This window comes from Mytilus trossulus, chromosome 10, assembly GCF_036588685.1.
Source record: "Mytilus trossulus isolate FHL-02 chromosome 10, PNRI_Mtr1.1.1.hap1, whole genome shotgun sequence".
Taxonomy (NCBI): domain Eukaryota; kingdom Metazoa; phylum Mollusca; class Bivalvia; order Mytilida; family Mytilidae; genus Mytilus; species Mytilus trossulus.
Genome location: NC_086382.1, coordinates 56,137,471 through 56,152,032, shown reverse-complemented (window position 1 = coordinate 56,152,032; position 14,562 = coordinate 56,137,471). Strand labels below are relative to the sequence as shown.

Here is a 14,562-nt window from a genome sequence, read left to right as displayed (position 1 = left end):
AACAACTATATATAGGACAATGTATGGCCTTTATTACTAAGCAAAGCATAAACTGCATAGTCAGCTTGTTGGTCAGTCACTCACCACTCATAAAAATATGGCTGTCCTTTTCTTTATTTTTTCGGGGTATCACGAATTGTCAAATGCGTAGCGATAAATGCCATAAACAGAATGAGTAAATCTGATATCACTTTTTAAAGGAACTAACTGATACAGTCAAAACTGGAATAAACTAACCCAGTGAAGGGCATGTTTCACTTAATGAGTTATACATGGAATTGTGAAAAAAAGATTAAAAGCACCACCTATAAATTTATGGCTATTTCAGGAAAGAACATGAGATGTACAAAGACAAGCAATAACAATAAATTTGGTACAGTGACTATATACAAAAGGGATTGGAGGAGAGATACAGAACTTTTTTTAGAGTGTTACTTTTTAGCTGATCAAAAGTAACATATATGTAAATTCAAAATAGGGATTGAAAAGAAATAAAACAGAAAAACTATTTTTCAGAAAAATACTTTTATTTGATTAAATAAATAACAAAATAGCACATTATATATATCAAGGTCACTTTGATCATTCATGGCCCAATAAATGAAAGATAATCTTTAACGGATTAGAGCTTATTTCCTACTTTATGTAGAGTAAGGCTTTGGTTAGCTTGCTTGCTATGTTTGTAGAATTGTTTAAGCTATGAAACAAAGCAACCAAGCCAACAAAAGTTTTACTCTACAAACATAAGGAAATTAGCTCTGAAACTAGCAGAATTGTTTAAGAACTAAAGCTATGATAAAGCATAAGTAATTCTATATTGATGTTTTATAAGTTCTATAACTATATCTGCAAGTCTTAAGTCTGTTAAAAATACACTTTCTCTTTTGATCATACTGTTGGACTTATATTTCAAACATGAAAGAGAAAAATATAACAGATAAAACATAGAACATAAAGTATGAAAAGTGTAATAAATAATCAACAACCAGAATAATTGCACATAACTGCATCTTAAAAAAAACACTAATATCCAGTTTATTTTGCTCAACTGAATGCCTAAAGCTTCTTAGTACTTAAAAAACCTAATTAAATATAATAACTACAAAAAAATGTATCAATGCCATCCAATTTATGTTCACAAATAGTTTTGTAAAGTCATTCCTAACAATCCAATCCTTTTTTTTCTCGCTGAGAGTACAAATATTTGTAGCTGCACCATGAAAAGAATGGTTCAAAAATTAATTTTGTCAGATCATATGGTTTTATAAAAGTGAAGGCATAGAATAAGTATTTAGACTAAATCTACTTCAATCAAGTCTCTACAAATATACTGAATTAATCATTCTAAAAACTAGCTGTGTTACCAATGACACCAATACCATCATCAATGATAAGTACAAAATCAGGAAATGTAAGAGAGTTTTCATTGAACAATTAATGTATAAAAAGAAATCATCGTATACCCTAAGGTGTCCTCTATACCCTAACAAATACAATGGATGGACAAGTCTCCCTGGGACGATGGATAAATACTGTTGACCAAATGTTGTGAAAATATTTTAAAAAGCTGTTGTATAATAAAGTAGATATAATGTGTACAGTATGTCATATACATGTGCAACCAGTTAATCCCAAAGTGCACCTAATAAATATGTGTACAAATATCTATACTAAGTTATATTCCACTTTATAGTCTAATGATTAAAATTTTACCAAAAATGATGTTTATGTATATATATGTAAGACTTTATCCCATATAGTGTAAATAAACAGGTGAAGGTCACAGTAGGACATTAATTTCATTAAAAGAAAATAACTTCATATCAAACAAAGAGCTGAACTTTGAATTTTAGAAGATTCCATAAAACAATTTGAAATGTGAATGAATACAAAAAAATATTAATTTTGTTGTGAACAGAAATTTAGGTGTACTGAAATAAATGTATAAATTTTTTTCAACAATAACAAATAAACACTGGACATGCTTGACATTACACAATTACACAAGACATATATTTGTAATGTATTTTGCACAAATGGTTACATTAAATAGATAAGACTAGAACATGACAGTATGTACATAAAGATATGGCGTACAACCTTATAACTAAACATACATTATGCACCATCATAGTAAACTATGATATTTTTTCAAAGCACTATTAACATTTTAAGATGTAGAATATTCTTATAAACAAATTTTTTTCCTGTTATACTACCACTGTATTTAAATATTATAAAACAGGTATAAAAACATATTTTGAAAGTGTCTTTCCATCTGTGTTGAAATATTTAAACAATTCAAATTTTAAAAATTACCCGTTTTACTAAGTGGAGAAACAAAAATTAGGAAAAAAACACATTCATAATTGACAAGAATAGACAATCACATCATTATAAAAAAAGTTCTACTATACAAGTATATACATCTAACTACTGAAAATCTTATAAACTAACATGTACATACAAAAATAATTATTACAAAACATGTCATTTCAAAGGAACTAGTGTCAAATGTTTGAATTTTCAAATGTTATTTTCATGATCTCTAATATCATAGATGTTTACAAGATTTCATTTCATGAAAATATCTTTGTCATGAAAAATGAAAAAAAAACTTTGCCAATTTCCCTGCTTTTCCAGTATAAAATAATAAATAAATGAAGATGGAAGTAATATGAGATGTTGAGCTTTATAGAAAAAGATGGCACAAAATGGTAAATGAATATATTAAGAAACAAACTCCTATATTAATCATTTATATACTTATTCTGATAATATAAAATTTTTATTTTTAATTTTCAAAACAAATTTTCTACTTAATAATAAAAAAAGGAAGATTTAAATTTATGATTCCCTTTCTTGAATTTTTCTTGATTTTGTCACATAAAATAAATAATTCAGCGATTTGATTCCAAAATAGAAAAACACATGGTTCGTCATTGACAAATATTTTTCTCTCTCAAAAAAAAAGTAAAACAATCAGCACAATGTTTTCTCGCTGATTAACAAACATTTTAAATTGTCATTAAAAGTATCAACATGTTTTTGGTTTTTTTTCATAGAACAATGTATGTATTTAAAACAAATATAGTTAATCTAAAGATAAGGGGGACTATATTTTGACCCTGTTTATTTTCTGGCATAGTATTTCTCCATGATCATTATAAGAAATTATAATTTAGCACTATTTATTAAGCATGTTTTATCTACTAAACTACAATCCTTTTAATGCACGATTTACTAATGTTTCATTGATTGAATTTTTTTTAAATGAATAATGTCCAGTGGCAAATATTTCAATGCTCAAAAGTATTTTATCTACAGCAGCTTGTCAATGTAAAACAGCTATCACAATTTCTTTCGAGATTTCAAGACAATTGCAAAATAAAGTTAGTTAATTTAGAGGTTAGCTTTTTATATATAACCCATAGAAAATTATGCAAATGCTTAATACATTATCAAAAATTCAATTTTGGTTTGTTTCAATCATTTTAGGAAGACGCTAAATTACCAAAGATCTCTAATGAATATAAAATTGCAATGGTTTTTGTACCCTAAAAGAAAGACTATATAATTCAGTTAACTGATGTAAATTCACAGAATTCATTAGAAAATGGTTCTATCTGTAACATTTGTATCATTATCAGTCCCTCCTCCACCTCTCATTGGGCTCAACTTGATGGACTCAGCACGATACAGAGCTTCTTTGGACAGGAAGTTCTCTCTCAACATCTGCATTTTAACCTTATATGGTATATCTGGTACAAGGTACATAACCAGCCATGTCAAAAACACCACCAAATTCTGAAGGAAAAATAACATCATCAGAATTATAACATAAATGGCACCAATTATTTTGCTGAACCATATTATGGTCTCTTCTTTGATGTTCAAGGCAAAAATATTTAACAATCTAAAATGTATCCATCAATTGAACAGTTCTAAATAGGACAAAAAGTTTGGCTTGAGCCAGGTAAGATTGAGCTTTGCATGATGGAAATAAATTTCTATACTTTAATAATTTCCAGAATTTTCACAACAGCATTATATATGCACTTTATCATAATTGACCATCTTACTGTCCTTGATCCCTCCTCTGTTCAGGACCTCACACATACTAAATATTGATAAATTACTAATTTGTTCTAATTCTGAATATGCCTAAATGAGTTTGCAACAACAGAATTATTTTGGCATTGAAGGATTAAATGCAGCTCATCAGAAGATCCCCTAGTCTCAGATGTGTTAACTTTGATTGCAAGTTATTGCCTTGTATCCCTTTCTCTTTTATACAAAAAAAACCAAGAAACTTCAATTGTTTCCATAATAAACCTACCTCAAACACAACAATAAAAGCCAATCTAGCTGCCAAAACTTCCCAGTAGGCCATGGTAAACTGGTATTCATGTGGTCCAGCAGGTTCATAAAATCCACGGAACCTAAAAATACAATTAATGTTTGACTGATATGGTTTGTTGGTGCAATGCATGATTGAGTGCTTACATATGTGTTTAACCCCACCCCATTCTTAATGTGCCTGTCTAAAGTCAGGAAGCTGTAGTTCAGTGATTATCATTGATTCATTTCTGTCAAATGTAGGCTTTTAGTTTTCTGAATTGAATGGTTTCAAATTTTTCATGTCAGGGCCTTTTATAACCAACTTTGGTGGATAGTGGTATCAATGGCAATCCTATCACATCTTATTTTTTAATAATACTAGTCAATTAAGATGGGAGTTAAATGCAGCTGCTAGTGTTGACAGGCTAGTCATACAGTAGTTGATCTACTTAGACCACTTGGCCACTAGGGTTCCCATATAAAGAAAGTAAAAGAATTTTCAATTTGTAAAAGTTTTAAATAAAGAAATGCTATTTGGTCCTAGGTGCCATGTTCTTTGAAGAAAAGTGCCAAATTACCATTTTAAAGACTTTCGATTGACAGGGCTTAGGATCCAAATTAAGACCCTCGATATGTAAGACTAGAGTTCAAACTATGAATTAGTTACACTAATTATATTGACAAAAGGAGATATAATACTATACCTGCATTGTGTCACGTTTCCTAACTCTGGAGGAATTTCACTTGGTATACTCTTTTTCTGGAAATCAGCAACATTGAACACAGACAAAGAATAGTTCATATATCCCTCTAATGATTCATTTTCACTGTGTGCATAACGGTAGACCATCTTTGGAATAAATTCTGCAGTGAAAGCTATGATGGCTGCCTGTAAAATGTCAAATCATTTCCTTTATTTCTTTAATTTTTAACAAAAGTTACTTACAAATTTCTTTTATTCTTCTCTATGCATCCTATATTTTATGAGTATTTGGTTTGACATAGAAATAATAAACAAGATGTGATTTGTGAACATAGCATTTGAGGAAGATATAAGATGATTATGGGTTGTTGTTTGATGTCCAGCCTATGCATATTTAGAACAAAAATGTGTTAATGTAATATGAATATTAACCCTGTTGTGTCCTTGACTGAAACACTGAGCCATATTTTTAACTTGCTAGTTCACAAGATTACACTCTTCAAGTAGACATGTCCTCCTACACTAATACATCATTTTAATTTTGAGTGAATTAGTTTTTGCTTCATCTACTAATTGCTGTGAGCTTAGCAAAGAAGCAGTAAATACCAATTTCAAAAATCTTTGGTTTGACCCAGCTGGAGTTAAAACTCATGACCTTCCACAACTTGAGCAAACAAGAACTCTGAGGCTGTTGTATACAATATAAAATAAACAACTACTTACATTTGTTATTACTGCAACAGCAGAAATACCTCTCAAGATACCAAACCAAATACCTACAGGTGAAAAAAAATTGATTACATTTGTATTACAGATTTGGATACATGTATAATATAACAATGCAATATAGAAACATCAAAAGGATGTGGTATAATTGTTAATAAGACAACTATCCACTATTTAACAAAGGAAGTAAAATGCTAGAAGTTACTGTACAGTCTGAAATTATAAGTGAATCCAATACAGTAAGGTAGAAAGCAATGAAAGGGCCCTGGACATCAAAATGTAACATCATTCTAAAGTATCCCTAATATATACTTTCAAATACATCGATACTATCATATTAATTTTTTTTTCGTAAATCCTTAATTTCAATTAGCGTATTTACATGAATCAGCTAGTGAAATAGAGGGTTTATAAGTAGGGTAACAAATAACAGCCTGCTGAACTAGTTGATTGGTGAGTTTCTTACACTGTCATCACAGGCCAAGTTCAGGTGAAACTCAAATTCTAACCAGAGTTCCATATGAACGGTAAATAATTTTGAAGAGTAAGGTCTCTAGATTACCGAAGTACAAGGCCCCTACTCTGAATATGTTTACACTCAAATTTGATTGGATTGACGGAATAACATTAGGGACATAGAGTTGATCTTGAGGAACCCTGCCACAACCCAGGGCTCCCCAAGTTTTAATGGTGGGAAAGCTATATTCAATCATAACAGGTGTTATATATGATCATGTCAATCCTTACTACTCAAGATATCCATCCCATCTTGACCTCAGAGATTTCCTGTATGACATTCAATTTGTTAAATTGCTAAATACCTATGTTGTTTAAAAAATAGTAATCCTATCTGGTTTTACCCTTAGCTGAGCTAAAATTGTTCCCTTATGTTTCCTACAGTGATGTTGTATTTACTCTTAATTGTTTTCATTTAAGAGTATGCTACTTAAATAATTATGTGTCTTATGTGACAGTAATAAACGAATATAACTCATGTTTGGCATAAGTTGATACCTGTAGTTGAATGGACCTTGGAATAATGTGTGGGATCTTATACAATAGGATATAACTCACCAATATCCTGAGCTCTGGCTGCCATTGGTCTCTTCCACTGAGTAACAAACTTGTAGGCATCCAACCTGATTTCTATTATATTATTAAGTAAGGCAAATAATGGAGCCAATGGGAAGGCTGCTACAAATATGGTCACAAATCCATACTGGATCACTGAAAAATAAATAAATTGATGTTTACTTTTGAAGAAATGAGATTCAACTACTGTAAACCAACTTATTTTCGCGAGCGATTTATTTTTGCAACTTTCGCGAGTAGAAAAATAACGCGAATATAAATCGTCGCGAATATGTAAACTTTGGATCTTTCATTATTAAACTTCATCAAGTAAATCAGAAAATCATAAATTTAAATAGCCGCGAAGTTGTCAAGAAAGGGTAATACGCGAAATAAAGTATCCGCGAAAATAAGTTGGTTTACAGTATCACATTCTCAAAGGAAATCAATTCATTGACACAATATTTTTTTGCCTTTTGTACTATAAACACAAAAAATAAAGAGTTGCTTTTTATTGAATTATCAGTTCTTCATCTATTTTATTGTCAGCATAAATAAACTAAATTATCACTAAGAAAAATTACACATCTTTGCTTAATATTTGCCTGGCTTTAAATCAAAAGTGTAATTTAAGAGGACCACAGAGAATTAAGGTTTGAAAATATCAAGAGGGATAATTTATAAAAAAAAATCATTATAATGTTTCAACTTCTTGATTCTTAATAAGCGTAATACTTCTCAAAAATTTGAAATATTTCATGATGCAGAAAATTAGGTTATTTAGGATGTCATTCTTTTTTTAATAAATCTTGAACTTAAAACTGCAGGAGAGTATTTCTGATACCTGTAGGATATTCAGACAACTGTTCTGCAATCATCTGATATTTTTTACACCAAATCTTAAAAACATTATCTGTCAATAAAAAATTCATAATAACCCATTTCTAAATATTCATCAAATAATCCCATCTTTGGTTGATCAGCTAAATTATAATCCTGCTCCCATCTGGAATATACAATGTCTTCTTTCTTCTCCTCATTCTTAGCTTTTCTTGATTTAAACCACACCATTATTTTTCTGAAATAATTCAAAGACTCTTGGTTAACATAATTAAAAAATTGTCAGATCCCTTTCAAGAAAAGAGTTATTCTTTTCATACAGAAATTTTCATAGAATCCCTTTCAAAAAATATTTTTTTTGAGAATTGCATGCTCAACTATTATGATTTCAAGATATCTTCAAATGAAATATAGTGAAAACAAAAATTTCTATAAGAATTCTTGGCATGAAACATAATGTTAACAAATACATTCCTATTTCTATAATTATTAATTATGTTAGATGATACTTACGGTAAAAGAATTTCTTTGAAATTATTGAGAGCTTGCTTTCCAACCATGATAATACCAAGCTGTATACAGACTTCTATCAGACAACCAGCAGGATCACACTATCATAATATAAATTAACATTAACAGCTGAACAATGTATACAAATCCTTTTATAATTTTTATTTGAAGGTATTTTGAAAGTAAAACTAATATGGTTAGAATCATTTCATACTACATCAAAATGTTGATTTTATCACTTTCTCTCCAAACTACAAATGAATTTATAGAAAATTGTAAATAGCCATTTTTTAAAGTCTACATATGAGATTTTTTTTAAGAATTACACAGTAACATTGAAATTAAAAATGATAATTTTCCCACAAAGTGGTCAAGGTCAGATCAGGTTGACATGTAAACCTAACAATCACACCATAGAACAAACACAGTTGACCAATTTCTCATAGTAATTGAGAAACTGATCTATGCCAAAATACTAAACATTATTCAAGAGTTAAAGGTCAGGTGACTTCCATCACAATGTACATAATGTTTTATACACACCTCCTCTTGTCTTTTGTCCAACAAACTGTAGTTATAATCTCCAGGTCGTCCTACAAACCTGTAGTAATAAGGACAATGTTACATACAAATCAATAAATGGGCTATTAACCATCAGGAGGACAAGTAAACTAATTATACTAATGATAAACTGCTTTAAGTTGGCATTGTTATGTTTGAATTTCTATGAAAAGAAATAGTACAACCAACACAAATGATGATGATTGAAATGTAATGAGTACAAAACGCTCATTTATACCAATGTATCTTTGGTAAAAATTTTATAACTACAAGACTTTCAAAACAAAAGTAAACCCTTACATTTGGAGCAGGATTTGTAAGCCCTTTCAGAGCATCTAGAATCACCACTGGTTTTAGATAGAGTTTGTGTTGCTCAGTCTTTGTTTTAGTATACTGTGATTTGTATTTTGATTGTTTTTTGCCATGGCTTTGCCTAATGAGTTTATAAATTCCTTTGTTATATTTAGTCTCTCTTTTACTTTGCTACTAAAATTTAGAGAACATTTTTATATCTTAATTCACCAATGATATTTACAGATCATCCAAGACATAGAAAATAATAATCCATGCTACTTACTTCCCCTTAAAGAAGGCAATATAAACAACAGTTGAGTAGTAATTGACAAACTGGAAGAGGAACATTTTAAATGTAAAGGCATCTTCCCATTCTGTCTGTGTACGATGTTGCTCTAAAAATAAAACATTGACAGTAAGAAAATGTGTTTACAAGACAGATTCATAACCTAACAGTTTCAACACAAAACCACTAGAAATGTTATATTCTTTATAAAATGAAAGTGCAAACTTAGGCAATCTTAAAAATAATTTAATAATTGCTATCGAAAAATATGTCCTGCAGTATTTTTAGCATTGAGGACAATTATAATCCCCTTTTCTTAACCCTAGATCTTTCCCTGCAAAATAAACAGATTTACTTACCTAAATTAGTAAGGAATAAAGCTATTCTTCCATATACCTGGAAATAATATAACATTGTAAATTAAATCAGAACATCTAAGTAAAACACTATTCTAAGTTGTCAATGGTCCATTAATATCATATATAATAAGACATGCCAACTAATACCAATATATTTCTAATTGAAAATTTACTTTCCATCTAATATTATGTACCAGTTCCAACAAAACAATACCAGGGAGATACTGCAGACTGAATAAAAATTATTTTGTACAGGAGATGAATTTTTTATCAGCAATAATTTTCCATTTTTCCTCAATGCTGCTTATTTGTTCAAAATTTTTTGGCAAGGTATATCTTTCAATATTGTAAATGCTAATAGATATAAGAAGATGTTGTATGAGTGTCAATGATACAACTCTTAATCAAATACACTAAAATAACACCTGCAAGAAAATTTCGACCTATACAGCAATAGAAATGTCATCAATGTATGAAATGGGTCTTTAGAACTACTTTTCTTAAGACAAATGAATAAGTTTTTTCAATATTGCTTCTTTCAATAATGGCTAATCTTATTTCCTTATTTAACATACTTATTTGGATACTTACAAAATTAAGTATTAAGATGATGACAAAATTAATACATGCTGCTGTTACTGATGCTATAATTGTTGCCCTTGATTTGATGACGCCATCTGTGCTGGCGTAAAGAACTCCTGAGATCACTACACGGTAGAGAATAACACCAAATACTGCTGCCAAAACAACACATAACTACAATCAAATAAATATATTATATAAAATAGTGCCATGTCAGGTAATGACAAAGAATATTGGTCATAACTCTAACCATGATACATTGAAACCTGGGTAAACCGAACCCTGATAAAACCGAATTTTAGTTTAAACCGAACAATTTTCAAAGTCCCACAAAATTTCCCTATCATTTAACGTTAATATAACCTGAAAAACCTGAACCCTGTCAACACGGAATTCTGAACGCTTTTTGAAGACTCGTTAGTAAATTTTTATATACAATTACATGTCAAAACCGATCAATACCAATCAAAACAATAAAATATTATTAATGAGGGTATTTGAGGTTTAATGAACTTGTGAGTTGTTATAACAAACTAATTAGCATGTCTGTGTCCATGCATAAAGTGATTTTTTGGTTTTTTTACCCCATCGCCGATAATGACAAGAAAGGAACTTTCCATCAGATCAATTAAATGCACCTTACTCAAATAATTACGGCCAAAAATCGTAACTGCATTCTATAGCTTGACTGTTTAATTAGAAAATAGTTTAAAACCTTTCACTGGATTAAGAAGTCGTGCAACACAACAAGGTCAATGAATTTCGATTGATGGATTCCCACTAGAGGCCCTATATATTTGATTCGAATGCTCCCGAAGACTTCCGTTAGCTATTTAGCAACGATAAAGTTCGAGAATAAACTGGACCCCTGCTGTTGTTTCACTATTATCGTGTGCCGAAGTATCAATCAGCGGGTGACCAGTTTAGTGCCAGAACTCGTGTGTTCATTGACATTCCCGATTCAACTACGGAATCGTCATTTGACAGTGACTGTGAATCTGAATTGGTTAGTGAATTGACGGATGAGAAAATAATTTAAAAAGCAAAATCACTCCACGTGGGACATCTCCCAACGACGAGCGTGATTGGCGGAGTGGCTTTGATTTATGAAAAAAAAATGTAGCAAAACGTATATCTTCATCTTCTTTTATTTTTACATTTACATCTAAATCAACCCCAAAAAATAAACTGTCGTCTGTTGTGTCACCTATTATCCCTTGTCAGTAAATGCCAAAATTATTTTGGTGTCGACTTCCGTTTACCTCTACAATCCGAACACCTGTGAAAACTGAACAAAACGCAAAGTCCTGTGGGTGTTCGGTTTGGACAGGTTTCACTGTACGTCAAAAATAAAACCTTATAGAAATACATTTTCCTTCAAACTCTCAAAAATGTTGAAGTGTGATATTACATCAAGAGATAATTTATTATTCAGTATTACGAATACTTAAACTTATAATTACTGCCTCCTACACATTAAATAAGCAAGAATATTTTTATGGACAAACTTAATTTAAAAAAAAAAATTACGTAACCATTTTACTAAATTACTTACAAAGAACACTATAATACCAAGAGTGGTCCCATATCTGATACATTTACTGTACGAAGGAACAAAAGGCTCTTCTCTCTGAAAAATAAATCATGGTATATGTTTAAATTTATTTTCACAACAGCTTTTGTACTTAATTACATCGTATATAAAAATGCCAGCTTATTCCAACATTTTTCTCATTTCATACGAATTTGCCTGTTTTTCACCACCGCCGGTGAATACGCCTCAAATACCATGGTATTTGCCATTTTTGGATATTCCTTTTTTACCCTCCCTAGCATCTTCCCACCAAAATTTTTTGGATATGACATTATATAACAAAAGTGAGCTAAAGCATATTAATTCGCAGTCCCTTAACTGGTATTTTTGCAAAAACCCCTCCATAACATGATATATCTGTTCATTATCTGACACTTATATAAATATGAATCATGATTTTTGTTTAGAATAGGTTGGTATAGTAAATAATTGTTTTAAAAAACAATAGCAAGGTGATGTGCCCATTGGGGTAATAAGCATACACCCAATGGTGTTTAAAGTATCCCTAAACAGGCATTAATGTCTGACAAATCCATAAGTTCTCATATGTTACAACTCATCACTGTCAAGGTTAAGACCAAATATAAAGTCATTCTTATGGGTAGTTCTAGGAAAAGTGTGATGACAATTTGTGTTAGGATGGTTGGACGAACAGATGTAAATAAAATTGAGAATGGAAATGGGGAATGTGTCAAAGAGACAACAACCCGACCAAATAAAAAACAACAGCAGAAGGTCACCAACAGGTCTGCGATGTAGCGAGAAATTCCCGCACCTGGAGGGGTCCTTCAGTTGGCCCCTAAACAAATATATACTAGTCCAGTGATAATGAACGCCATACTAATTTCCAAATTGTACACAAGAAACTAAAATTAAAATAATACAAGACTAACAAAGGCCAGAGGCTCCTGACTTGGGACAGGCGCAAAAATGCGGCGGGGTTAAACATGTTTGTGAGATCTCAACCCTCCCCCTATACCTCTATCCAATGTAGAAAAGTAAACGCATAACAATACGCACATTAAAATTCAGTTCAAGAGAAGTTCGAGTCTGATGTCAGAAGATGTAACCAAAGAAAATAAACAAAATGGCAATAATACATAAATAACAACAGAATACTAGCAGTTGACTGCAATACAGAGGGGGTATGTATAATCAAAATAAAATTGCCAATAATTTTAAATATTTTAAAATTTAATTCCTAATATAACAATAAATAAATTCAATTTCCATTTTTGTACAGTAAAAAAGTATGTTACATTTACACAATAATGAGCATACTACCTCTGAAAGCAAATCCAGATAGTGCTATGACCACATGAATTTTAAGTGTTGTTTTCACATCTTACTAAGTAAATCAGGAAACATGTGTTGAGTGCTTTACATGATTCATGTTTTGCTTTTTAATAACAGACTGATGTGCAGTTTAAGATGATAAGGTAACACAATCAAAACCAGTTCATTAGACTAGAAAAACACATAACACTGATAGATTTTCATACCTTTGTGACTGGATGTGTTCTTCTGTTGCTTATAGCAGCTTCAAACTCTGGTCTCAGAGTTTCCTGTAATTATATATACAAAGCTAAATATTACACAAGTATTACACATATTTTGACAGAATCTTGATATATTTTCATTTGAGATATGCATATATACAGTTAAAGAACTTACTTAAAATTTAAAGTTCAATGTCTTATCTGATGTTTCATAAACCTACTGCATGTATTGTACAATGTATATGTATCTAGTCATCGAAAATCTGAATATCTTTACTATTATATATAATACAGTAATTCTACAGTAGGCACTACAAACACTATCTAAAAGAAAGGAAATTTGAACAGCAATGTTTTTTTGTGATATTAAATTTTTAATATTTAACAAATGAACAAGTTCAAGCATTTTTTCATTGTCTGTTAATCATGTGATTTTGACTTGGACTCAAGGTTCTATTATCAATGACCGTCACAGAATTTTACTGTTCTTTAAAAATCTATTCTTCTAACAGATATGCACATCTTATCTTTTTCAATAGACAAAGAGAAAATTCAACATGAGTTGCTTTGATAGTCAATCTTCCAAAAACTCATGACAATGACACCACACATATCACTTCAGATGTGATTTTACTGTAAGAATATGCCATTTTATTTGATCACTGACCTCTTCTGACTCAAAGTCTGCACAATCCCAGTCATACTCTAACTCATGCTGCTTCCTCTTCCAGAACTCTTGGAAGAATGATGCTGTAATCATATACAATGATAATACATCATACACACAAAATGTACATGAAATGTAATGAATAACAATGATTTAACTAAGATATTCTACTTAGTCTTAATGGTGACTATAATATGTGAATATTTAGTTGAACAGACAAAAAATATTCTTTATCTTATGTTCGGTCACCGTGAAATGGCAATTTTATTTTGCGTTCTTCTGTGCAGATACCCCTCTTTACACCCCTCTATAAACAAAGCCAATAACCCATTTAATCAAAAGTTATTTAGCTACAAACTTACCCCATAAAGCCATAACTACAGCAAATATCATGGTGCCATAGTTATCAAACAGGTATGTAGCTCTGGAGTATCTACAGCTACTCTCAAGCTTCCAGTACGTACACCGACCATCACACAGAGGACACATTGTAAAGTTTCCTGCTCCATTGGGATCACAGATGTCATTA

At 30.7% G+C, this 14,562-nt stretch overlaps 1 protein-coding gene across 1 annotated transcript in view; it reads right to left on the bottom strand.

Moving 5' to 3' along the window:
* Window positions 1–508: 508 nt before the first annotated feature.
* The window catches only part of LOC134688210 (anoctamin-4-like), a 54,040-nt gene continuing 39,986 nt past the window's right edge, over window positions 509–14,562 (bottom strand). The window contains exons 18-32 of the mRNA XM_063548688.1: window positions 14,396–14,562; window positions 14,034–14,116; window positions 13,370–13,432; window positions 11,829–11,903; window positions 10,283–10,447; window positions 9,692–9,728; window positions 9,330–9,441; window positions 8,735–8,792; window positions 8,195–8,292; window positions 7,780–7,919; window positions 6,845–6,997; window positions 5,768–5,820; window positions 5,046–5,230; window positions 4,340–4,442; window positions 509–3,807 (exon numbers count right to left, since the gene is read on the bottom strand). Coding sequence (XP_063404758.1) covers window positions 3,610–3,807; window positions 4,340–4,442; window positions 5,046–5,230; window positions 5,768–5,820; window positions 6,845–6,997; window positions 7,780–7,919; window positions 8,195–8,292; window positions 8,735–8,792; window positions 9,330–9,441; window positions 9,692–9,728; window positions 10,283–10,447; window positions 11,829–11,903; window positions 13,370–13,432; window positions 14,034–14,116; window positions 14,396–14,562 — 1,690 coding nt within the window. The 3' untranslated portion in view covers window positions 509–3,609. The remainder of the gene's footprint in view (window positions 3,808–4,339; window positions 4,443–5,045; window positions 5,231–5,767; window positions 5,821–6,844; window positions 6,998–7,779; window positions 7,920–8,194; window positions 8,293–8,734; window positions 8,793–9,329; window positions 9,442–9,691; window positions 9,729–10,282; window positions 10,448–11,828; window positions 11,904–13,369; window positions 13,433–14,033; window positions 14,117–14,395) is intronic.